The sequence below is a fragment of the Protopterus annectens genome, chromosome 2.part2 (genome assembly GCF_019279795.1).
Source record: "Protopterus annectens isolate FY-2018-M chromosome 2.part2, PAN1.0, whole genome shotgun sequence".
Taxonomy (NCBI): Eukaryota; Metazoa; Chordata; order Ceratodontiformes; family Protopteridae; genus Protopterus; species Protopterus annectens.
In genome coordinates, this window is record NC_056730.1 from 520,317,008 (window position 1) to 520,344,505 (window position 27,498).

Genomic DNA, 27,498 nt, shown 5'->3' on the forward strand with positions numbered 1-27,498 from the left:
TCCCTCAACGGTTAAGGATCAATTAACTGCCAATTTTAATTTCCATATTGGATTTGATAATTCTACGTTGGCTTCTTCCCATCTTCTTTTTAAGGCATTTATAAAAGGATCTTTTCTACTCATTTGTGGCATCTGAATTTAATGTTTCAGGCCCTGACTCAAAAATACATTTTGTATTTATTGGATGTCCACAGACAATTAAGTTTCTATCTTCACAGAACAGTGAAATTTAGAAAATCAGATCAATTATTTGTATCCTTTTTGGAAACTAGATTGAGAGAACCAGTTACCAAAGTAGCTTTATCAAAATGCATAACCGATTGTATCTCCTTTGTTTATAAAAAGTTTAGTCTGACCTTGTCAAAGCCTTTAAGTGCCCATTCAACAGGTCCATGGCAACTTCATCATTTTTTTTTTCCAGATCTTCCATGGAAGATATTTGTGCAGTTGCAACTTGGGATAATCCACATACCTTTATTACTCATTACAAGTTGATTCTGGTCTCTAGGGGAAGAGCAGCCCTTCGGCTCAACAGTACTCGGGAATATTCTTCCTTAGAGTCCACCCTGGATTAAAGTAGCTTGGGACTTTGTCCCATATGTTGAGGAATGAATGTAAATTGACAACATCAGATAAAGAAGATGCCCTTCCATTCAGGTGTTGCAGTATTCTTAACATCTGGGATTCCCTGCCTAGGGTAGCTTGACGTCCGGTCAGTACACAAAAGCCTTAAGTTTCTTTAAGGTACATCATATGTATGCTCCTCGCATAGCATAGGGCATAAAAGGTGATGTCCGGACGTACCATCCTCAGAGCTTCTTTGCCAGCAATCTGAATGCATCCCCCGATCATCGGTCTGAATGCCTGCATCCCCTTGCTGGTTTCAGAGCTGTTGCAGATAAATGCCCTACTGGGGCTTCATTTTTTTCTTATCTTTTGGTTACTTCTGAGGTTTTATGTCATCCAGAAGGGTTAATGCCAGTGTGGGAGACGGATTCCCCATAAAGACCACCATAAACGGTGTTTATTTTGCCTAGGTGTCTCTTACAACCATATGTCCTGTTCTGTCTGTCAGAGTTTTGTACCAAAAACTATGAGTAGTAGGCTTTCTTTCTTCACATTGTATCTGCAGAATCAACAACTTAAGTTTCTTTCTGGAAGGAACTTCCCGCCCCGAGGGTCAGCCATTGGGGAAGAAGAAGGTTAAGAATCTCAGACTGGAACCTTCTGCTGTCCAGCCTCCAACTGACATTTCTCCTGTGGTGAGTGAGAACCTGGAGGTTCACCCGGCTTTGTAGGATTTTTCTGCTGCGACCTGGTTGAAGATCAGCGGCGATCCAGCTTTCAGCACATCCAGTGAGGCTTTTCAGATATCCATTTTGGATGTTCGGGGGGAACCATAATTAATTTCCAAGGGGCCTAGGGATGTTCTTCAGATTTCCTAGTACTGTTATTTAATGCTGCCCTGGGCAAGAGCCTTCCAGGTTTTACAGGGAAGACATCCCATTAAAGAAAACACAACAAAGGAAACACTTTTCTCTTGCCCCTAAGGATCTACAGAGTGAGTGGCAGGCCTTAGATTTCTCTATATCTGTCTCCCTCCAGTTCCCCAGTAAGACTCCCTACTGGCACAGCTTCAGAGTTAAGTCCTCAGCAGAGTGCCCAATCCAAGTCTTCCACAAATCTCTGTGAAACCAGTGCTTCGTGTCCCTGCCCAAGTAGTTGACACACACACTCTGAGACTGCCAACTTTGCTCAGACTATAAGGTAGTTTCACTGCCACCAGTCAGTTACTGTAAGGCTCATAAAAGTATATCCAGTTTTACTGAGTGAAATACAAATGGTAATGTTGACCTTACAGCCAGGCTTTCAGGAGTGGCCAGAATTATTCCCAAATAAATATGTGCAGATACTCTCAAAGCTTAAATATTTTTAAAAGGACCAGCCACAATGAGTAGTTTACATATATTTAATAATAAATAATAAAAGAACATGAAAATACTAAATATCTGTTTACAGTAAACACCAGAGTTTCAAGGAAATATTGAAAGTAACACAGGTGGAAAGAGTCACACAGTTACAGAAAAATACTACTTAATTATTCTCACTATATTTTCTTAACTGATTTAGAGAATTACTGTTTCTACTTACTGAATAGATCAAGGCAAGATAGTATGGGTTCAATCTCCTATTAATGTTTAAATATTATTTTGGCTTACAGAATGACATCACACACATCTGGTCATCTGACTCTGTTTCCCGCACTGTCCCCCATCACTAGAAGCTGACAGGGTTTAGCAGCTATGTACTGTAATACACACTAGCCCTTCAGCTAAGTTTTATTAAAGCATCTGGAAGCCATAAAATAAAGAAACCATCCCAGTCTTCCTACAGAAGTTTCAACCTATCCTCTAGCACAGACACTGCATCTCTGGCTCCATTCAAAACTGGAGGATAACATCTTTATGGCTTAACCCATAAAGTAGTTTAATTTCAGATATATTTTAAAGTTTGAGATTAACCTCTTCCCTTCCAGTCCTCTGTTAAAGCATATGCATTTAATTAGGTTACATTAATACATGCACATTTCTTTTCCTTCCAGTAGGATGCGCTATTGATACATTTTAACACAAGCAAACCTCACAGATACATTCTCAGCACAAGCATCTGTACAAATCAGTGTGATGTACAAATGACATATAATTACTTACAAAATTCCAGCTAGTTGTGCTGGCATATGTTAAACGTCCACTGCCCCATTTCTCCTGGCATGGCTGGCAGTACCTCCTATCATCACAGCTTCAACCATTGCCTGAGGCTAAGCTGATGGATGCCCCTCTTGATAATAAACACTCGTTTGGGGAGGCTGCTGCTGATTTGTTTAAATCCCTTCAGGATTCGGGGAAGGCTTTACAGGAATTCAAATGTTTTTGTCTCTCCTGTTCCTAAATTTCGGAGAAGCTACCCCATTAAGCCAGCACCTGTTCACAGGCAATCTCACCCTCCTCCTAAGAACAAAAAAGAGGAGCAAGTGGGCTCCTCCTGTTTAGGCTACCCAGTCTTCAGGGACTGAGAAGCAAAGTCTTCCTTTCCATATAAACCAGGTGCTGTCTGACTATCTGTTTCTTCCCAGCTACGTTCCTCTTTCTCTTTGCCTTTTCTCTCTTTCTCTGTCTCTCTCTCTCTCTCTCTCTCTCTCTCTCTCTCTCCCTCCCATTTTGGCTTCAGATTACTCTGGATTCCTGGATTCTTTCCATTATTCACCAGGAATGTTTCATGGTGTGAAAATTCCATCCCCCTTTTATGGGCATTCCTCAGCCTCCTCGGGAACAACTTCCTTTTTTCCGAGAGGTACTTCAAGTCCTTTTTGACTCAAGGTACTATTCAAGAGGTGTCTGTGTCCCAAAGGGGGAGAGTTTTTTACTCCAGGATGATGTTCATCGTGTTTCACTGTTGCAGTCATTACAATTGGGTTATCCTGCTGGCAGGCTACTCGCAGTCGGCCTGAATTCCAAAGTCCTGGTCCGGCGTCGGTTGCTGTCGCCTCCTCCCTGACGTCAGTGCGCCAGGGGTATAAAAGATGCAGCCAACGCAATTTTCTTCAGTCTTTCTTGCCACGTGGTGCCCGAAGCAAAAGCACTTCGCTAGTGCCGGTCGGCCGACTCCTGAGATTTTCAAGTTTGAATTTCAGATCCGAAGTCTTCATTAAAGCTAAGTATCCCGTTGGGGAAACTTTTTTCTTGCTCCAGACCGATTTCAGAAAAAGTTAATAATTGTATTTCTTGTGGGAAGCAAATAACTCATACGGATTTTCATTCTCACTGTATTCTTGCCTAGGCCCTGGCCACGACGTTGGTAGTTGTCTGTTTTGTGCTAGATTTAACCAACGCACTATTAATCGTTGGTACGATTTTGCATTTCATTATTTTGGCAGAAGATTTAATTATATAATGCCGTTGGAATAGCCGACTACCGGAATTTATAAAAAGCACAAAGAAAAGGACAGGCATCCAAGGTCCAAAACCGACTACGTGGCTTCAGCTAGGCCAGTCACTGGTTCTCAGTGAGGTGCTTTCGCAGCCCCTGACGTCCACTACCTCAGAGCCACAGGCTGCTTCCGACTCCCACGAGGAGCCAACTAGGCCGCAGAAAACTCAAGGTATTGGACCCTCAGAAACTATTCCCTCAGATGGGTCTGGAGCCACTGAGCAGGCTTCGGCTTCTGAGGGTGTTTTCAGGCCTACACAGTTGTATGTAAAAACAACTTCAGCTTCAAAGGCAAAGACTAAAGCACCTCTAAAGACAAAGAAACAAGTACAACATTTACTAGGACAGGCCTCCATGCCTAAAAAACAGATGCTTAAAATGGCCGAAGACCTAATTACTTTGATCAGGGGTTCCCATCCCCCTCCTGATAAGAGACCTAGGCAAGAGACGGAATATGAATCTTCAGATCAAGTTTCCATTTCCTCTGATCCCTCTTCTGAACAGGGATACTCTCTTCCTCCTTATGAGGATTCTGATACTGAAGAATCTATCCCTTCAGCCTCTCCTCCTGAAGATTATTCCTTTGGGGAGACCCTGCATACTATGAGGGAGCATTTTCATTGGGAAAGCCAAGATTACTCAGAATCTAAGAAAAGGTTCAGAGATTTTCTTTTACTACCTCAGCACAGGCCCCTTGCTATTCCTCCTGTTTTAGACATTGTAGATGATGTATTTACAGAGTCCAGTCTCACTCTTGACTCTTTACCACCAGCTCCTGTTAAGCCAGACAGATACTACAGGGTTCCCGATTCATAGAACTTTCTTTTGCAGAAACCCTGCTGCTGTCCCAGAAACTATTTCTCAGGGTCCCAAAGGGGTCAAGGTGTCCACTGCAAAAAACCCTATTCCCTCTGATAGGGATTCAAGGGCCCTGGACAGATGGGGGGGAAAAGATTTACACTTCATATGCTTAAATATCAACAATATCTTATGTCACTACTAAAACAGAGAGAATGTTGACAAATTCTGAATGTGCAGAAAACAAAGAAATGCAGGATTTATTGCATGCAGCTGAACAAGTGGGGAGAAAGCATACTTTGCCAATGTGGTTTTTGATTCTCTGGAGGCCTCCTGCAGGGGTCTTGGCTGTTAATGCAAGGTTCTGTCATTAGGAGGCGGCATGCTTGGATTAAAGGAACAGAATCTGCCTGATCATGTTAAAGCAAAATTATTAGATGTTCCATTACAGCATGATACCTTGTTTGGTGTTAAAGCAGAAGAGGTGTTGAAGAAAATGGAGGACAAAGCTAAATCTATGCAAACAGTCAAGTTTCTTTCAGGTACAACCTCCCAGATTTAGCAGGAACTGGCCTGCAAAAGAATTGGGCCTTTCCAGTGTCAGACAGCCACAAAGCGGCAGATACCAGAGCGGCCCAGAGGCAGATCCAGCCCCAGGGCTTATACAGGTTTAAACAATGGGGTGCCTCTACCTCCAAAGTGGAGAAGATAAATCACAGCCATACAGGAAACGGTCTCAATGACTTTTCTCCTGCCAGCAGGGAGCATTTATCTTTTGGTAACCCCCTTTAGGGAGGACAACTAGCACTTTTTTCACAAAATTGGCACATGGTCACCCAGGACAAATGGGTCCTGAATATAGTTTCTCAAGAGCTACAGGTTCCATTTTGCACCCTGCCAAGGCAACCATGGAATGCCAGACCTGCCACACAATCAATGGGCAGAGGCTCAAAAACAAGTTTCAGCCCTCATGGACATGAGGGCCATTCAATGAAGTGCCAGCCAGCCGCAAGAGCAGGGACAAAGGATTTTGCTCAAGATTCTTCTTGGTGCCCAGAAAAGGACAATGCATGGAGACCAATACTGGACCTGTCTAACTAAACACATTTCTGGATATTCGAAATTCAAGTGCTCAAGTTGACTCTGCAGCAGCTTCTGCCCATGCTGGGCAAGAAGGCATGGCTTGTGACTTTAGACCTAAAAGAGGCATACCTGCATGTCCCAATCAGACATTCATGAAGAAGATACCTCAGATTTATAGCTGGCTCAATGCACTACCAATTCTCTGCACTGCCCTTTGAAAGCTTATCTACTAAGCCCAGGGAGTCTTCACAAAATGCCTGGCAACAGTAATTGCATTTTGCAGACAAAAGAGGAATACAAATTTATCCTTACTTGGATGATTGCCTTATTCAAGCAGAGAACAAAGACATTCTGCTACAGCATCTGGCACGTTTGTAAAAGATTACTAACATGCCTGGGGTACACAGTAAGCGAAAAGAAATCGAAACTGAGTACCCTCACAGAGATAATAATATTCCTGGGTGCAAGCTTAAATACAACTGCCCAGATGGCTTATCTCGCATGCCAGACAAACTAAGACAACTGACTTCTTATTTCAAAATGTTGGCAACAAAGACCCAGTTATCTGCCAAGAAAAATTCTGCAGGCTTTTGGGCTTCATGGCATCCTGCATACTGCTAATTCCATATGCAAGACTGCATATGAGGGAAACTACAGTGGTATCTAAAAAGTGTTTGGACTCAACATTGCCACAGCCTGGAAACAGTAATTACCCTCATTCCCTGCCTGCAACAGTGGAGTTTACGATGGTGGGCAGAAGCCTGTCACCAGAACAAGGGACGGCCTTTCACTGTACCCACAGCCAGGCAGACCCTAACAACAGAATGCATCAGATTATATGTCTGGGAGGCCCATATGGCAGGAAGATGTATTCATGTAGCACTTTTGGGTAGGAGGTTGGGATAATGGTTAAGGTGCTTACCTTAGAAACACAAGGTGCAGGGTTTGATTCTGACATGGAGTAATTGGCTTAGGCTTAAAATATGGCCCATAAGGGCAGTTAGCCTAGTACTAACCTATGAACCTATGGTCTGCAAGCCAAATGCATCTACGTATCCATCAAAAGAGATGCTAGCTGTTCAAAATGCCCCCCTGACAGCCTTCAAGGAATCTAATACTTCATCCGGGCAAATGTTGGCGGAACTAATCAGGGGTAAAAAAAACCACAGGAGGAAAAATTTCCAAATTTCTGCAGATGGAACTTTTTGGAAAAGCATTGCTTACCAATCACTGCACACAATTCCTGCCAAGGAAAAATATCGGCAGCAACTAAGGGAAAAAAATTTTACCCCCCCTGGAAAGGGTCCACAAGCCAACGAAACAAGGAAAGGGATCCCAAAATAGATATTTCCTTCCTACAACGGGGAACACAAAATTTCCCAAACAAGGCTTATCCCCAACAAAAAAGGAAAATTTTTGGGGGGCTATTTCACGGAAAAACAAAGGATTCCTTTCCAAAAAAGCCCCCCCCCCCCCGGACTCCAAAATAAAAAGGGAAAGCCAAAAAATACTGACCCCCGGGTTTCGCCACAGGGTACCCCCAGGCGCTCAAGGGAAACCTGGGTTACCTAAATTATTTTTGGCCCAACAAAACACAGCCTGAACAGAAACCCCAAAACCCTTTAAAAACGGAGTTCATATGTCCTTCACATGCCCGTCAAACCAAGGGTTTTTTTTGGGAGGCCAAAAAGGCCAGACCAAAAACACCCAAATGGAGGCCCTGTTTGGAAACCACCCAAAAGGGAAATTGACACAGGACCAAATTTCCTAAATTTTCAAACAAAAAGAAATGCTGGCAAAGACCTTTCACCCAAAAAATTCAGCCTTCCAAGCCATTAAAACAGAACCACCCTATTTCTAAACCAACAAGGCATATTCAAAAAAACAAAGCCCTAAGGGGACAACCTGCATCCCCTCAATTATTCAAAAAAATATTTCCAGAAACCTCTACAGCATATAAAACCATCTAAAAAAGCCCTTGGAATAACCCGGAAATAGCCAAAAAGGGAATGGGGGAAACCCTTTTATTTTTTCCCATAAACATTTCTCAAAAAAACCAATTTTGCCAAGGATTCCACCCCTAACAAAATATTTCCCTCCTTTTTACAAACCCACAGAATGGGGTTAAACTTCTGTTTCTTTAAAATCAAGGAAGAACGTCCAAGGATAATCCTGATAGCTCCAAACTGGCCAAGACAACACTGGTACCCACTGCTGAGGAGCATGTCTCGAACAATATGTGGCCAATACCCTGATGCCTTTGCTGTTAACTCAGAACAACTACAGCATCATACATCCAAACCTAAAACGTTGCAACTGACTGCATGGAACATCACATAGCAGCAGCTAATCCAGAACTTTCCCAAAGAGTTAAAGACATTATTCTTGAAGCCCCAGACCTTCAACAAGAAGGAACTATGCTGGAAAATGGAAAAGGTTTGTCATTTGGAGTACTGAAAGAGGAAAAGATGTGTCAAACATAGATATGCCTAACATTCTGGAGTATCTGGCCGAACTTCTTCATTCAGGCCTGTCCTACTCCTCCATCAAGATACATGCATCAGCTATTTCAGCAGAATACAGCTTTGATCCACCTGTTTTTTCGCACCTTTGCTCAGGCAGTTCCTCAGAGGAATCAAGAATGTAAAACCTCCAAGGAAACCACCATTACCAGCTTGGGACTTAAACTTTGTGCTAGAAAAGTTGACACTGTCACCCTTTGAACCAGCAGCAACAGCAGACCTACAACACCTGTCTTGGAAAACTGCTTTCCTACTGGCAATTACTTCAGCAAGGAGGGTTTCAGAACTACAGGCCTTAATGGCAGTGCAACCCTTCCTAATCTTCCACCAAGATAGAGTGTCCATGAGGACTAATCCTACATTTATGCCTAAGGTGGTATCCAGAGTGTCTTTAAACCAGGCAATCCACCTACCTACCTTCTTTCCCAACCCATAAAACAGAGGGGAAAGAATACTGCATACCTTGGATGTACATAGACAGCTACGCTACTACTTGGACAGAACAAAAAGTACCAGAAAGACTGACCAACTTTTGGTAGCCTATGCAACAGGAAGGGAAGGAAAAGCTATTTCCAAACAGACAATCTCCAAATGGATAGGAAATTGCATACGATTCTGTTACTCCTTCCATGGAAAACCAATTCCACAGAACATAAGACCTCATTCTACAAGGGCAACAGCCACTACCACAGCCTTCTTCACGAGGAGTGGCAACCAAGGACATTATTGAGGCGGCTACTTGGACCTCCGTGCATACATTTGCCAAGCATTATAATTTGCCTCTATATTCCAGATCCCGAGCAGGGTTTGCCACTGCTGTACTGCAAGGGATCCTAAACACACCATAATCTACTTTATCCTCCTCCCTAGTTGGCTATGGTATTCTACCCAGTTGTTATGACTGCAGATGCATCCATGAAGGACATAGTACAGTTTTGTACCTACCATAAATGTAGATGTCCGAACTGGATAGCATCTGCAGTCAGGATTACCCTCCTCCTTCCCCTCTGTGGTACTCCTAGGTGTTTACCCCCTAATAGCTAGCTGGTGGGGGGTCTTTATGGTGTATTTGTTTGTATATATGTACATACATGCTTATTTTTGTGTTTACCTCTATCTTTTTGGAAACATTGGCATCTATCCAAATTTTAGCCTTCAAGAGGGCTACTGGCATCTGGGGCAAGAAACACTGAGGAAAATGGCGCCGGCTGATGCCTTTATACCAAGACCAACAGAGATGACGCCGGGTGAAGTGCGACATCAGCCGAAGCCGGACCGGACTTTGGAACTGCCGACTGAAGGGCTGCCTGACGACAGGACAACCCAGTTGTTATGACTGCAGATGCTATCCAGTTCGGACATCTACATTTATGGTAGGTACAAAACTGTACTTTTTGTGCTAGATTTAACCAACGCACTATTAATCGTTGGTACGATTTTGCATTTCATTATTTTGGCAGAAGATTTAATTATATAATGCCGTCGGAATAGCCGACTACCGGAATTTATAAAAAGCACAAAGAAAAGGACAGGCATCCAAGGTCCAAAACCGACTACGTGGCTTCAGCTAGGCCAGTCACCGGTTCTCAGTGAGGTGCTTTCGCAGCCCCTGACGCCCACTACCTCAGAGCCACAGGCTGCTTCCGACTCCCACGAGGAGCCAACTAGGCCGCAGAAAACTCAAGGTATTGGATCCTCAGAAACTATTCCCTCAGATGGGTCTGGAGCCACTGAGCAGGCTTCGGCTTCTGAGGGTGTTTTCAGGCCTACACAGTTGTATGTAAAAACAACTTCAGCTTCAAAGGCAAAGACTAAAGCACCTCTAAAGACAAAGAAACAAGTACAACATTTACTAGGACGGGCCTCCATGCCTAAAAAACAGATGCTTAAAATGGCCGAAGACCTAATTACTTTGATCAGGGGTTCCCATCCCCCTCCTGATAAGAGACCTAGGCAAGAGACGGAATATGAATCTTCAGATCAAGTTTCCATTTCCTCTGATCCCTCTTCTGAACAGGGATACGCTCTTCCTCCTTATGAGGATTCTGATACTGAAGAATCTATCCCTTCAGCCTCTCCTCCTGAAGATTATTCCTTTGGGGAGACCCTGCATACTATGAGGGAGCATTTTCATTGGGAAAGCCAAGATTACTTAGAATCTAAGAAAAGGTTCAGAGATTTTCTTTTACTACCTCAGCACAGGCCCCTTGCTATTCCTCCTGTTTTAGACATTGTAGATGATGTATTTACAGAGTCCAGTCTCACTCTTGACTCTTTACCACCAGCTCCTGTTAAGCCAGACAGATACTACAGGGTTCCCGATTCACATAAATTTCTTTACAGAAACCCTGCTGCTGACCCAGAAACTATTTCTCAGGGTCCCAAAGGGGTCAAGGCGTCCACTGCAAAAAACCCTATTCCCTCTGATAGGGATTCAAGGGCCCTGGACAGATGGGGGGAAAAGATTTACACTTCATATGCTTAAATATCAACAATATCTTATGTCACTACTAAAACAGAGAATGTTGACAAATTCTGAATGTGCAGAAAACAAAGAAATGCAGGATTTATTGCATGCAGCTGAACAAGTGGGAAAACATACTTTGCAATGTGGTTTTGATTCTCTGGAGGCCTCCTGCAGGGCCGCTGTTACGGGTTCTGTCATTAGGAGGCATGCTTGGTTAAAGGAACAGAATCTGCCTGATCATGTTAAAGCAAAATTATTAGATGTTCCATTACAGCATGATACCTTGTTTGGTGTTAAAGCAGAAGAGGTGTTGAAGAAAATGGAGGACAAAGCTAAATCTATGCAAACAGTCAAGGATTTCTTTCAGGTACAACCTCCCAGATTTAGCAGGAACTGGCCTGCAAAGAATTGGGCCTTTCCAGTGTCAGACAGGCCACAAAGCGGCAGATACAGACGGCCCAGAGGCAGATCCCAGCCCCAGGGCTTATACAGGTTTAAACAATGGGGTGCCTCTACCTCCAAAAGTGGAGAAGATAAATCACAGCCATACAGGAAACGGTCTCAATGACTTTCTCCTGCCAGCAGGGAGCATTTATCTTTTGGTAACCCCTTTAGGGGGACAACTAGCACTTTTTTCACAAAATTGGCACATGGTCACCCAGGACAAATGGGTCCTGAATATAGTTTCTCAAGGCTACAGGTTCCATTTTCACACCCTGCCAAGGGCAAACAGAATGCCAGACCTGCCACACAATCAATGGGCAGAGGCTCAAAAACAAGTTTCAGCCCTCATGGACATGAGGGCCATTCAGCGAGTGCCACAGCAAGAGCAGGGACAAGGATTTTGCTCAAGATTCTACTTGGTGCCCAGAAAGGACAATGCATGGAGACCAATACTGGACCTGTCTATTCTAAACACATTTCTGGATATTCCGAAATTCAAAATGTTGACTCTGCAGCAGCTTCTGCCCATGCTGGGCAAGAAGGCATGGCTTGTGACTTTAGACCTAAAAGAGGCATACCTGCATGTCCCAATCAGACATTCATGCAGAAGATACCTCAGATTTATAGCTGGCTCAATGCACTACCAATTCTCTGCACTGCCCTTTGGCTTATCTACTGCGCCCAGGGTCTTCACAAAATGCCTGGCAACAGTAATTGCATTTTGCAGACAAAGAGGAATACAAATTTATCCTTACTTGGATGATTGCCTTATTCAAGCAGAGAACAAAGACATTCTGCTACAGCATCTGGCGTTTGTAAAAAGATTACTAACATGCCTGGGGTACACAGTAAACGAAAAGAAATCGAAACTAGTACCCTCACAAGAGATAATATTCCTGGGTGCAAGCTTAAATACAACTGCCCAGATGGCTTATCTCGCGCCAGACAAACTAAGACAACTGACTTCTTATTTCAAAATGTTGGCAACAAAGACCCAGTTATCTGCAAGAAAAATTCTGCAGGCTTTGGGCTTCATGGCATCCTGCATACTGCTAATTCCATATGCAAGACTGCATATGAGGAAACTACAGTGGTATCTAAAAAGTGTTTGGACTCAACATTGCCACAGCCTGGAAACAGTAATTACCCTCATTCCCTGCCTGCAACAGGAGTTTCGATGGTGGGCAGAAGCCTGTCACCAGAACAAGGGACAGCCTTTCACTGTACCCACAGCCAGGCAGACATTAACAACAGATGCATCAGATTATGTCTGGGAGGCCCATATGGCAGGAAGATGTATTCATGGCACTTGGGTAGGAGGTTGGGATAATGGTTAAGGTGCTTACCTTAGAAACACAAGGTGCAGGGTTTGATTCTGACATGGAGTAATTGGCTAGGCTTAAAAATGGCCCATAAGGGCAGTTAGCCTAGTACTAACCTATGAACCTATGGTCTGCAAGCCAAATGCATCTACGTATCCATCAAAAAGAGATGCTAGCTGTTCAAAATGCCCTGACAGCCTTCAAGAATCTACTTCATCCAGGACAACTATTGATAAAGACGGGCAATACTACAGTCATGTGGTACATAAACGAGCAGAGAGGCACACATTCCTACCCCCTCTGCAGACTAGCCATGACTTTGTGGGATACAGCATTGACTTACCAAGTACATCTGCAAGCACAATACCTGCCAGGAAGGATAAATTCTCTGGCAGACGAACTAAGCAGAAACCTAATGGATCCCCACGAGTGGAAATTGGATCCACAAGTCTTCAGCATGATAACAAGGAAATGGGGATGCCCGGACATAGACCTCTTTGCCTCGCCTCACAACTGCCAACTACAGAAATTCTGCACAAGGACTTATCACAAGCTAGCATGGAAAGTGGACGCTCTATCTTTCAGCTGGAAAAACTTAACAGTATATGCCTTTCCCCCACTGCCTCTCCTCCCCAAGGTACTCCTAAAGGTCAGACAAGAGAAGCCAAAAATGATACTGATTGCCCCAGACTGGCCCCGCCAGCACTGGTACCCAATCCTAATGAGCTTGAGGCAATGTCCAGGCTGGGCATTGAGACAAATTCCTCACTTATTGACTCAACAAAACAGTCAGATCCTGCACGGCCAACTCAGGACCTTAAACCTGGCAGCATGGCGGATAATGTAACCATTCAAAACATGCCTCTGTCTAAAGCAGTGATGGATGTTATTTTGGAGGCCAGGAGGCCTAGCACCAGAAAATCTTATGCAGAAAAATGGAAGAGATTCTGTGCTTGGAACCAAGCAAAAGGAAGTGACACAATTGTACCAAATATTCCTCAGATTTTAAAATACTTAACTGAGATGCTGGACAAAGGCCTATCCTTTTCCTCAATTAAAATTCATGCCTCTGCCATTTCAGCTCACTACAATACAGAACCACCTCTATTCTCTCATCCATTACTAAGGCAGTACCTCAGAGGGGCCAAAAACATAAGACCCCAAAGGAGAGCATCAATACCTGCATGGGACCTAAATGATATCTTGGAAAAACATACACTGCCTACTTTTGAACCAGCCTCTACAGCTGATATAAAATTCTTATCTTGGAAAACAGCTTTGCTCCTAGCAATAACCTCTGCAAGATGAGTCTTAGAGTTACAGGCTCTTATGGCTGTGGAACCCTTTACCATTTTCCATCAGGACAGGGTTTCTCTGAGGACAAATCCGACATTTATGCCTAAGGTAGTGTCCAGTGTGGCCCTGAATCAGACAATTAATTTGCCTACCTTTTATCTAAACCCACAGAATAAGGGTGAGAGACTTCTGCATTCTTTGGGCATTCACAGGCAACTACGCTTCTACTTGGACAGAACCAAAGCTTTCAGAAAAACTGAACTTATAGTGGCATATGCTGCAGGATCACAAGGAAAGGCTATCTCAAAGCAGACTATTTCAAAATGAATAGGCCACTGCATTCGTTTCTGCTATTCACAGCATGGCAAATCAGTGCCTAAGGGCATTAAGCCACATTCAACCAGAGCAGCAGCCACTTCAGCAGCCTTCCTCAGAGGAGTACCAACCAAAGACATCTTAGAGGCTGCAACTTGGAGTTCAGTGCACACTTTTACAAAGCACTATCACTTACCTCTCTACTCTAAATCTAGAGCAGGCTTTGCCACTGCAGTTCTGCAGGGCCTCATAGCCTCTCCTAATCCTATTTAGCCCCAGCAGCCCAACCATAGCTTTGGGATTCAACCCAATTGTAATGACTGCAACAGTGAAACATGATGAACATAGTACAGTTGTGTACCTACCATAAATGTAGATGTTCGAATGTATTCACTGTTGCAGTCCAGGTTACCCACCCACCATCCCCCTGTCCTTTGCTGGGTCTAATCTGTACTTCTCTATTCTATACAACCTATGTGGTGTATGTGCTTGTAGATGAAGGTAGAGTTTTACTTTACTGCATGCATGTTTATTGGCATAAATTAGCCTACCCTTTTGGGGGCACCTGACATCTGGGGCAAGAAAAACTGAAGAAAATGGTGTCTGCTGCATCTTTTATACCCCTGGCGCACTGTCTGGGAGGAGGCGACAGCAACTGACGCCAGACCAGGACTTTGGAATTCAGGCCAACTGTGGATAGCCTGCCAGCAGGATAACCCAATTGTAATGACTGCAACAAACATCTACATTTATGGTAGGTACACAACTGTACTTTTCTAGTACCCAGAAAAGAGGGTACTTGGAGACCAATTCTAGACCTCTCTCATTTAAACACTTTTCTGAAGGTGCCCACCTTTCAAATGTTACCCTTCAGACTCTCTTCCCTCTTTTGCTTCCTCAGGCTTATATGGTGTCTCTGGATCTCAAGGATACTTATCTCCATATTTTGATCCAGTCCCTTTTCAGGAAGTTTTTCTATTTCTCTGTTGCTTCCTGGCATTTTTAGTTCTGTGCTTTGCCATTTGGCCTTTGTACTGCCCCGATGGTATTCACCAAATGCTTTGCTCCTGTGATTCCTTTTAGCAGGCTTCAAGGGCTCTAAGTATTTCCTTACTTGGATGTCCTGCTGATTTCAGGCACCTTCTCCTGAGATCCTGTTGCAATGTCTTCATTTCACCATTTCTCTTTTTCAGAGCCTGGGGTTCACAATAAACTTCAAAAAGCTTCTCTGACTCCTCTTCAGGACCATGTTTTTCTGGGTTGGAGGATCCAGACAGTGCCTATGCTGACAGCCCTGCCTCCTCCCAAGGCCTTCACTCTCTTTTCCTTCTGTCAGACTCTTCTTCCTTTGGCCTAATAGTTGTCACTTAACCAGTCTATTCTTTTGCCTACTTTTTTTCTCCTCTGTACAATCTGCCAGTGAGAGAGTGCTGCATAGTTTGGATGTGTGTAGACAACTCAGATTTTATTTGGATAAGACTAAGTCTATTAGAAAATCTGATCAGTTGTTTGTTTCTTTTCATCCTAGGTCCCTAGGGTTATCTGTATCCAAGCAAACTTATTTCTTCTTGGATCTCTAAAGCAATTTTTTTGTTATACTTTTCATGGTAATAGCCTTCCATCTTCTGTAGAGACTCATTCTGCTAGAGCTGTGGCTTCTTGTGGTATGTTTTTCAAGGGTTTAGGTACTAACTCTATTCTTGAAGCAGCTACCTTGACTTCTGTGCATACTTTTACCAAGCACTACATGTTGGATGGAATCTCCAGACCCAGAGCTGGTTTTGCTAGGGTCATCCTTCATGGCTTCCTAGAGAGCTCTGTTGGTCTTTTTTCTCCCAAGTTTTTTCTTGAGATTTGGCTCTCTTCCAGATGTTAAAAATACTGCAGCATGTGAATGGAAAGACATAGTACAGTTGTGTAAAATTTTACCATAACAGTAGATGTGATGTCATTTCCATCACTGTTACAAAATGCACACTTTACTTCATCCCCCTGGTTTACTTCTCTTCTATATGTACTAGTTACCTCTTATTTTTTCTTGGACTGGCATTCCTAATGAGGCTATCAGTTCTGAGGATGGTACATCCGGATGTCACCTTTAAGCCCTACAGTATGCGAGGAGCATACGTGTGATATACGGTGTACCTTAAAGTAATCTAAGGCCTGTGTATACTGGCCGGATGTCGGGCTACCCTAGGCAAGGGAATCCTAGATGCTAAAAATACAGCAACAGTGAAGGAAAGGACATCTACTGTTATGGTAAGGTTTTATACGACTGTACTTTATGTACTCATAGTGATGTTCCATCTGTGTTGTCCATTTTCAGTCTTCCTCAACTACCATCCCTCAATCCCCTGCCCTGCCCTTTTTCTCTTCATGATTTCTGGAGGAATGGGAAGTTATTATAGGAACCAAAGATGTTCATCGTGTTTCACTGTTGCAGTCACTACTGTTGGGTTATCCTGCTGGCAGGCTACCGCAATTGGCCAGAATTCCAATGTCTAGGTCCGGCGTCGGTTGCTGTCGCCTCTTCCCTGACGTCAGTGCGCCAGGGGTATAAACGATGCAGACTATGCCATTTTCTTCAGTCTTTCTTGCCGCGCGGTGCCCGAAGCAAAAGCAGTTCGCAAGTGCCGGTTGGCCAACTACTGAGATTTTCACAGACTAATTTCAGATCCGAAGTCTTCATTAAAGCTAAGTACCCTGTTGGGGAAACTTTTTTTTCTTGTTCCAGACCAATGTCAGAAAAAATTAACAATTGTATTTCTTGTGGGAAGCAAATACCTCATAAGGATTTTCATTCTTACTGTATTCCTTGCCTAGGCCCTGATCATAACGTTGCTAGCTGTCGGTTTTGTGCTAGATTCAACCAACGCACTATTAAGTGTCGGTTTGATTTTGCTTTTCATTACTTTGGCCGAAAATTCAATTATATAATGCCGTCGGAAGAGCCTACTACTAGAGTTTCTAAAAACACAAGGAAAAGAGAAGGACAGGCATCCGAGATCCAAAACAGACGATGAGGCTTCAGCTAAGCCAGTTCCTCCTATTTTCTCTCATCCATTACTAAGGCAGTACTTCAGAGGGGCTAAAAACATAAGACCCCCTGGAGAGCACCAATACCTACTTGGGACCTCAATTTCGTTTTGGAAAAACCCACCTTACCTCCTTTTGAACCAGCTAACACAGCGGATATAACATTTTTATCATAGAAGACTGCTCTGCTCTTAGCAATAACTTCAACACAAAGAGTCTCAGAGCTACAGGCTTTAATGGCAGTGGAGCCTTTTATAATTTTTCATCAGGACAGGGTTTCTCTAAGGACAAACCCAACCTTTATGCCAAAGGTGATATCCAGTGTGGCTCTTAACCAAACCATTCATTTGCCAACTTTCTTTCCAAATCCCCAGAATAAAGGGGAGAGACTTCTGCATCCTTTGGACATACACAGGCAGTTACGCTTCTACTTGGACAAAACAAAAGCTCTCAGGAAAACTGAGCAACTGTTTGTAGCCTATGCTGCAGGATCACAAGGAAAAGCTATCTCAAAGCAGACTATTTCAAAATGGATAGGCCACTGCATTCGTTTCTGCTACTCACACCATGGCAAATCAGTGCCCAAGGGCATTAGGCCTCATTCAACCAGGGCAGCAGCCACTTCAGCAGCCTTTCTCAGAGGAGTACCAACCAAAGACATTTTTAGAGGCTGCAACTTTGGAGTTCAGTGCACACTTTTACAAAGCACTACCATTTACCTCTCTACTCTAAATCCAGAGCAGGCTTTGCCACTGCAGTTTTGCAGGGCCTTATAACCGCACCTAATCCTATTTAGGCCCAGCCACCCAACCTCAGCTTTGGGATTCAACCCAATAGTGATGACTGCAACAGTGAAACACGATGAACATAGTACAGTTGTGTACCTACCATAAATGTAGATGTTCGAATGTATTCACTGTTGCAGTCCAGATTACCCGCCCACCATCCCCCTTTTCTTGGCTGGGACTTGCCTATTCTTCTCTATCTTATACAACCTATGTGGTGTATTTGCTTGAAGATGAAGGAAATGTTTATTTTACTGCATGCATAATTATTGGCATAATGTTTTAGCCTACCATTTTGGGGGCACCTGACATCTGGGGCAAGAAAAACTGAAGAAAATGGCGTCGGCTACATCTTTTATACCCCTGGCGCACTGTCAGGGAAGAGGCGACGGCAACCGACGCCGGACCTAGACTTTGGAATTCTGGCCGACTGCGGGTAGCCTACCAGCAGGATAACTCAGTAGTAATGACTGCAACAGTGAATACACTCTAACATCTACATTTATGGTAGGTACACAACTGTACTTTCCTGTCTGAGCTCCAGGTACTGACTTCCATATAGTAGCTTATAATTTCATTGCTTTATACAATAAAGTCCAGCAAACAAGATCTGGGGAAAAGGGGACTACAGCATTATGGGTAAGGGAGGAGCTTAAAAGCTTGTAGTATCGAATCCACGAGCTGTAAAAAAAAGTGACCGAGTTGGATACAAGGATTGGATCCGAACACATATGTTGAGGAAGAATGAAAATGGACAAAGCAGATGAAACATTCTGGTGAGTACATAACTTCTTTCTTGCTGCTCACTCAGTCGAACTAGTGAATAAATTGGAATATCTGTAGAATGTATCAAGGTCTTTAGCACTGTGTTTTTTGACCTTCACTGAAGCAGTTGTACCATTATTTCTGTTATTACATCTTCCAGAAGAACTAGCACTTTTAGTGATTTGTTTGCTAAGAGCAACATATACACTTCTACTATGTCTAGCTCTTTTTATATCTCTTGCAGTTATAACCCTGTTTGTGACTTTACTGTTTCTTGCTGACTTTACAAATGTGTATACGGACCTCCCAGATATTTTACACAATTTGATTTCTAGCCAGTTTTAATACCATTAATCTTATATTTATGCATGTTAGTCATATTTTGTGCTTTTGTCTACGCTGTGAATTGTTCTGCAACTGTGGAGCGTGAATACTCTGAATCGTATGAAATGTATCACTAGAATCCACTATGTTTTGAGTGTTTTTTGTACTTTTTCAAAGACAATATCAACTGTCTTGAAAGAATCTGTTTGCTTACAGCAGAAATTACAAAAAAATGGATACATAAATGATCAGTGATGGTCAGGATCTTTTAAATGGTTAAAGTTGTGCATAATCTGAATAACAGAAACTAAGAACATATAACTTTGTAATGGTTGCATGATCCACATGGCCTTTAATGCTGTTCACCTGGCCCATGTAGGTCTTACTGTTCAATCTCTGTCACTTCAGCTGGCTGCTTTCTTACAGTGCCCTGAAATTAATCATCACTTAGTCATATTCTTTCCCACCGAATGTAGTTTGTCTGTCACTAACTCCTGTGGTATTCTGTTCTAATTATTTATTGCTCTTTAGGGTAAGTCTATCATAAGAAAAGACAGGCCTCACAAAAAAGGTGGAGGAGTAGCTCTCCTATACTCTTCCTCCTTGTTAGTTACTCCCTATAACAAACCTATTCCACACTTTAACAATGCCAAACTACTCCTCACTCTACTACAAGTCAACAAACACATATGTCCAGCTTCCCTCTATATCCCCCCAGGGGATAATATTTCCACACTCGAAGATGTCCTTTCCTGGCTCTCCAATAACATTAGTAATGAAACCATAAGCTTAGGAGACATGAATATTAACTGGGCCTCCATTCAGTCTCCGACAAACTCTCTTAACATCAACCTCTACAATTTTTCACAGCTAGTCAACTCTGTAACTCTCCTAAAAAACCTCTCTAACGGGAGTATTCTGGACTGGATCCTAGTCTCCCATCCTCACTATTTCTCCAACAGTGGCACTCTTCCCAATCCCCTTAGTGACCACATACCCATCTTCACTCACCGACTTCCCTCAATCCTACATCGCACCCATAATTATATTACTATCCGTAACCAAAAAAACTTTAACCCAACAACCTTTTCAAACTCTCTAAAAGCAGTGAACTGGAATTGTCTAAAAACATTATCTGTAGACAATGCAGTTGCCCATTTCAACTAAACATTCTTAAAACTACTAGACTCCCATGCTCCCTTAAGGACAAAGAGAATAAAAATTAAATCCGCCCCTTGGCTTACCAAAAATACACTAGCAACCATGAGGCATAGAGATAAAGTCTGGGCACACTACCAAAAAAACAAGACCCTCCTGCTCCATAATGAATATAAAATGTTTTGAAATAAAGTAAAAATGCTCATCTCATATCTACAAAATTACTTCTCTATACTCCAAAACAATAATAAAACTAACCCTCAGAAATTCTGGAAAGGTATCTCTCTACTCTCCTTAACCCCAGCAAACCAGATACCCCCACCCCAGACCCTAATGCGCAAACCAGATACCCCCACCCCAGACCCTAATGCTCCTGAATTAGACTTAGCTACACAATTTAACTCTTTTTTTTTTTTTATTGAATCTATTTCCAAATTGACCTCTTCATTCTCCAACACCACCACATTCCCCAATACCCCCCACCCTCCCCTACCAACACTTTACCCTGCACTGCTACTGCTCCCCCCTCATTCCCATGTACCAATTCTCTATCCTCTATCTCCTCTTCTACTCTAACTTTATCATCATCTTCATCACCCCCAACTCCCCCTCTTCCGACTCCCCTCTATTCTCATTAACACCTATACCCACTTCTACTATAAAGAAACTCCTTCTGAAATTGAAGCCATGTACCAATGCTCCTGATAACATCCCTTCTTACTTTCTTAGTATAGCTGCTAAAGCAATTGCCTACTCCATTAGCATTTTAATCAACCGCTCTATCCAAGAATGTATAGTACCCCAAATCTGGAAACAGGCCTTTATCATACCCTTACATAAAGGTGGCAACAATAATAATGTTACTAATTTCCGTCCCATAGCTATCCTGTCTCCCATTTCTAAACTCCTAGAAAAGTGTGACCAACTTCAACTCCTACCACATCTGTTAGATAATCACCTTCTAACTCCCACACAACATGGATTCAGACCAAGTCATAGCACTATGACAGCCCTCCTCTCCTTCCTTGAAACTGTAAATAAAGCCCGTGACTCTGGCCTAGTTGTTTCTACCCTACTACTTGACCTCCCTAAGGCCTTTGACACTGTCTCACACAGCTTGCTTTTAACTGAACTCTCAGAACTTAGCCTAGTTGTTTCTACCCTACTACTTGACCTCCCTAAGGTCTTTGACACTGTCTCACACAGCTTGCTTTTAACTAAACTCTCAGAACTTAACCTATCTCCCTCCTCTTTGAATTGGTTCTCCAGCTACTTATCCAATAGAAATCAAGCAGTAAAATGGAAAAAGGCCACCTCCTCATTTCTTAGTACCCCTACTGGAGTTCACCAAGGCTCCATACCGGGTCCCCTTCTCTTCAGTATATTTATAAATGATTTCTGCAAATCTATCCCATTCTCAAACATCATCCAATATGCAGATGATTCAACTGTTATCTGTTCTGCCACATCTATCCCCACACTCCTAAAACTTACACAAGATGCCTTTTCTACCACAGAGCAATGGATGAAAAGAAATCATCTAACACTCAATGCTTCCAAAACCAAATTAATGATATTCACCCCCTCTAAAGTCACTCCTTTCGATATAAACACATTCTTGATTACTAGTCAAAATAACTTACCTCTGGAACTGGTGTCAGAGACCAAGTTACTTGGGGTCCAAATTGACAGCCAGCTCAAATTCAACTCCCACCTACAACTAAATATCAAAAAACCCCATCAAAAACTAGGTATGCTTTACCGACAAAATCACTACCTTACACCTGCCACTAAAATCACTCTCTCTACTTCCTTCCTTATCCCCTCCCTTCTCTATGGAGCCCCACTCCTAACTAATCTTCAGTCCTCTTTAAAAAAAACAACTTTCCTCTTGCTATAACAAAATCGCCAAATTCGCTACCAGCCATAAGTCCTCCACCCACCACTGCTCCTCTCTCCAAAAACTAAACTGGCTAGAACTACCCAATCATCTCACTTACACTCAACTAACTTTTGCCCATAAGCTCATTCTCAACCTCTCCCTCTGTCCCTCCCTTTCTTCTGCCTTTAAAATGCACCTACCTGATAGAGTATTCAAACAATCAAAATCTGTTAGAAGTGTACAAACCTACTCATCCCCCAGGCAAAAACCTTCTATCCTATGGCCTAGCTCGCCTCTGGAACTCCCTACCACCGTCCATTTGCACCACCTCTAACCATTTTACTTTCAAAAGATCTCTTCACTCATATCTAGCATCCCAGTGGGAATGCTCTTGCTCCCACCCTACATAACTAACTCTGGCTATTTTCATTCTCCTTCTCTTTACTCCAGCAATTTCCTTATTATTTTCCCCCCCAACACACATTATTATTCCTATGGTATTTGTTTCCTTATTATTTTCCCCTAGCACACACATTATTATTCCTATGGTATTTGTTTCCTTATTATGTTCCCCTAGCACACACATTATTATTCCTATGGTATTTGTTTCCTTATTATTTTCCCCAGCACACACATTATTATTCCTATGGTATTTGTTTCCTTATTATTTTCCCCTAGCACACACATTATTATTCCTGTGGTATTTGTTTCCTTATTATTTTCCCCTAGCACACACATTATTATTCCTATGGTATTTGTTTCCTTATTATTTTCCCCAGCACACACATTATTATTCCTGTGGTATTTGTTTCCTTATTATTTTCCCCTAGCACACACATTATTATTCCTATGGTATTTGTTTCCTTATTATTTTCCCTAGCACACACATTATTATTCCTATGGTATTTGTTTCCTTATTATGTTCCCCTAGCACACACATTATTATTCCTATGGTATTTTTTTTCCTTATTATTTCCCCCTAGCACACACATTACTATTCCTATGGTATTTGTTTCCTTACTATTCCTATGGTATTTGTTTCCTTATTATTTTCCCCTAGGACACACATTACTATTCCTATGGTATTCGTTTCCTTATTATTTTCCCCTAGCACACACACTATCATTCCTATGGTATTTGTTTCCTTATTATTTCCCCTAGCACACACATTACTATTCCTATGGTATTTGTTTCCTTATTATTTTCCCCAGCACACACATTATTATTCCTATTATTATTCCTATGGGATTTGTTTCCTTATTATTTCCCCCAGCACACACATTATTATTCCTATGGTATTTGTTTCCTTATTATTTTCCCCCAGCACACACATTATTATTTCTATGGTATTTGTTTCCTTATTATTTTCCCCTAGCACACACATTATTATTCCTATGGTATTTGTTTCCTTATTATTTTCCCCTAGCACACACATTACTATTCCTATGGTATTTGTTTCCTTATTATTTTCCCCTAGCACACACATTATTATTCCTATGGGATTTGTTTCCTTATTATGTTCCCCTAGCACACACATTATTATTCCTATGGTATTTGTTTCCTTATTATTTTCCCCTAGCACACACATTATTATTCCTATGGCATTTGTTTCCTTATTATTTTCCCCAGCACACACATTATTATTCCTATGGTATTTGTTTCCTTATTATGTTCCCCTAGCACACACATTATTATTCCTATGGTATTTGTTTCCTTATTATGTTCCCCTAGCACACACATTATTATTCCTATAGTAATTGCAAAGAATGTACTAGACTGCGCCTTTTAAGTCTATGCTTCCTGATATGCAATGACTTTCAATATTACTTTGTAATATTCCTTCTGTTAATCTGTATCATCAGTATGTTTCATCACAAGTTTGTATTATTTCTAATGTTTGCTGTACTATTTGAAATTATTTGCTTGAATCTTTTACATCTGTATAATTATCATTAATAACCTGCTGTACCTAGATTGTTGATAGATAGATAACCTAGATAGATTGATTCTGTATCTACATTTTTGGAGCTTTTCTCCCCAGGACTCCATTGAAAACGGGTTCATTTTGGCCCAATGGACTATCCTGGTAAACCAACTGCAATAAATAAATAAATAAAGTACTTATGGACATTTTTTTCTGATATGTCTGGTCTGCTTTAGTATGAAATGGTAAACTATCCCATGGTAACATTGTTGCACATTTTGTGATGGGCATCCTTTTCTTTTTGGCAATATATGTACTGCTGCACACATACTATAAAAGCCTTATCATTGCTGTATCTTGTCACATCTTGATTTCAGCATGTCCACAGGCTGTGTAGGGACAGTATGCATAGTGAATGCAGACTCTTTAAGGGACAGGAGCTTTCACATTAGTGACAGTCCATAGCCTTGTTCTAGCTGGCTGACAAAAGCTGCACTGTGTTGGAAGTGTAGGATACATTGGAGTTTTTTTGTTTCCCAAGGTGAAGAACATGTACTCTGCAGGTTTAAGTGTTATGGTATCTGTGATATTTTTGTTTGATCTAGATTATCCACTCTTGAAATTGTTTTGTCTGTGGATTTGGTGAGACATGAGTATACATTCATCACAAACATGAAACCAGAGACTTGAAAAGCTCTCCCTTTTCCATGCCTTAAACAAGAAATTGTCTGTGTTTATTTATTTTGTTTTTTATTTTGCATTTGTTGACCAAGGTAAATAGAAAACCTAGGTATATGAATATGCCTGAAATGCATAGTTATCAGAAAGCAAACACAAGATGCAATAGTTTTCTATATGAAATGATAATATTGGTTGATGTTAGGCATATTGCATGCTTTACTTTAATAATAGACTATAGTTTGTTAGTTCTAATCTGTGCATATATTTTCCTTGTTTTAATCAGACATCCAGAGAGAGCAAGAAAAAGTGAAACGGTCAGTAAAAGATGCAGCCAAGAAGGGTCAGAAAGATGTGTGTAAAATTCTGGCAAAGGAAGTTATACATTCTCGAAAAGCAGTTAACAAATTGTATGCTTCCAAAGCCCACATGAACTCTGTCCTTCTCAGTATGAAAAATCAGTTGTGTAAGTATACCAGTTTAATAACAGGAACCTTATAGATTTTCATACGTTTCTGTCCAAGTTTGCGAGTTTGAAATGTATGTGTTTGTGCAAATGTCATAGAACCAAATTGATATTAATCTTGTATTTTGCATGTTGGTTCATTCCCTTGTATGTAAAATGGAAGGAGAGTAAATTGCATAAGAATCAACCATAATGTAGATGTTGGGCATATTTATTTTATTTTTTGCACAATTTTAGTGACTAGATTGGCTGGACAGGACATAGTCTTTTTCAAGTTTGGATTACACTAGTTTAAAAACAAATGTTTTTAAACTGGTGCTGAGAGTTTGGGCTCTGAGCTGTTAATGAGTGCTTTCTAGGTGCATGGTTTGATTGCTTTCACTTTTATCTGCCTACTGTATGACTCTGAGCGAGTCAATTAACCCAAAAGTGCCCTTGAACATCCCTGAAAAGAGACACTTGTGTCCAGTGGGCTTACTCATTTAACGTATCTATTAAACAAATGTAGTCACAAGAACTAATACATTAGAATTACATACTGTACAAGAGAATTCTGCAGTGATAGCTATGACTGTTGTCAGGATTACTTTTAAGAATATTGAGCAGTGAAAAACTCAGATAAGTTCATGCAATTAAGTAATACCAACCTGAGAGTTTCTTATTTAGAAGAGGGATTTCTGGCAAGTATAACTGAAGAAAGTTCTAGCTGGATGAGCTTTCGACAAGTATACTAACATTGCACAGTTGTGTGCTGAGAAACAGACTGCCAAGGTAAGTATGGCATATATTGTGATATACTGGCTTTAAAAAAGGTCACTTTGTAAAGGTGATGTAAGCACCATCTCTTGCAAAATATTATAGGTTAATATATAGCCTGTACGGTTTAATATCTCACTTTGTTAGTGGGAAGAGGTTACATCTGTGACACAGCCCCACTATCTGCGGCCTTTGCAATCACTGAATGCTATGTTTTACTCTAAAATTGTACCAGACTACTTGAAAAACCTATTAAGCTCAGTAGTCATGCCTGACAGAGTGCACATTCTCACCAAATATAGTCTTGCATCATCTATCAACCTTCAAAAACAATGTTATTCCAAGTTTCTAGGGGTGGACAACAGAGAACCATAGTTAGACTAATGCTGTTCAGTTTCCTGAAAGCCTGCCTGCATAAATATTACCACACTTTTATTAGGAACAGAAAACAACTGTAGTCCCTGTGTACATCTGTAGTTTACAGTACCTTGTAGCCTAATTTAGGCCATTTAAGGTTGGAGCCCAATGTTAAGACATAAAGGTCAGAAGTTAGGAAGGGGCAGTTCACAGTAAGGGTTCTCTCCATGGCCTAGGGCTAAGACATGAGGAACACCAGCTAGGAAAGAACAGCGCATATAAAGTGATCTCCATTAGACGTTTGATTTCTGGCATCAGAATACTTGATAAGCTAAGAAATTGATAATTAGGAAGCAAGGATAAACCTCTTGTGTTCAGCCACAGAACACCAATAACTGTAAGTAAAACTTATACAAGTGCTCATAATACTGTTCCAGGAACATTCCTGTCAATTTACTAGGACATGTTTGGCTATTGAATAAAGAAATGCAATATCAATGCCATGCCTTTTCTGAAAGAGTTGTGTGACTCACTGAAGGTACATTTTTCTGTATATTAACTAGCCTGACAGAAAATCACCTTTTCCAGAATGTTTAATAAGTAGGCCTATAATTTCCTTGCAATTGAGCACTTTATCTTACATACAGAAACATTTTCATCCTGTTCATCCTGGAGAGGTATACCACAGTATTCCTTACATTTGAGTAAGTGGTTTGCTAATAAAATTTTATTCTGTTAAAATTTCAAATATTCAGTGCTGTCCCAGTGGAGTGTGCACCCACATCTTCATTGCTGGGTTATAAAAGTTCTTGCGTTCAAAGATGCACGTTAATTTGTTTTGCTACTATGATGAGTGAAGACATGTCTTTGAAGATTTTTCTGCCTGGGCCTTAATTTTTTCCAGTTTCTAAAACACTGGTTTTGTTTTAGTTGAACAGTGATTAAGTAGGAGTTCAATTTATCCTCTGTGTTTAGTATAGATAGATGTGAGAAGATGACATTTTGTGATTCAGTGGTTACAGTTTATTATTTTCTTGAGTAAAAAATAGATTTTTGTTAGTTAAACATTTTCCTGTAGATACATTTTCATAAGCAAAAGAACACAATCGTGTGTGTGTGTGTGTGTGTGTGTG

The 27,498-nt window shown here is 41.5% G+C and overlaps 1 protein-coding gene across 1 annotated transcript in view; it reads left to right on the forward strand.

The window, feature by feature from the left end:
- The window catches only part of CHMP3 (charged multivesicular body protein 3), a 547,243-nt gene that overhangs the window by 128,792 nt on the left and 390,953 nt on the right, over window positions 1–27,498 (forward strand). The window contains exon 3 of the mRNA XM_044063986.1: window positions 25,073–25,252. Within this exon, the coding sequence (XP_043919921.1) occupies window positions 25,073–25,252 (180 nt within the window). The remainder of the gene's footprint in view (window positions 1–25,072; window positions 25,253–27,498) is intronic.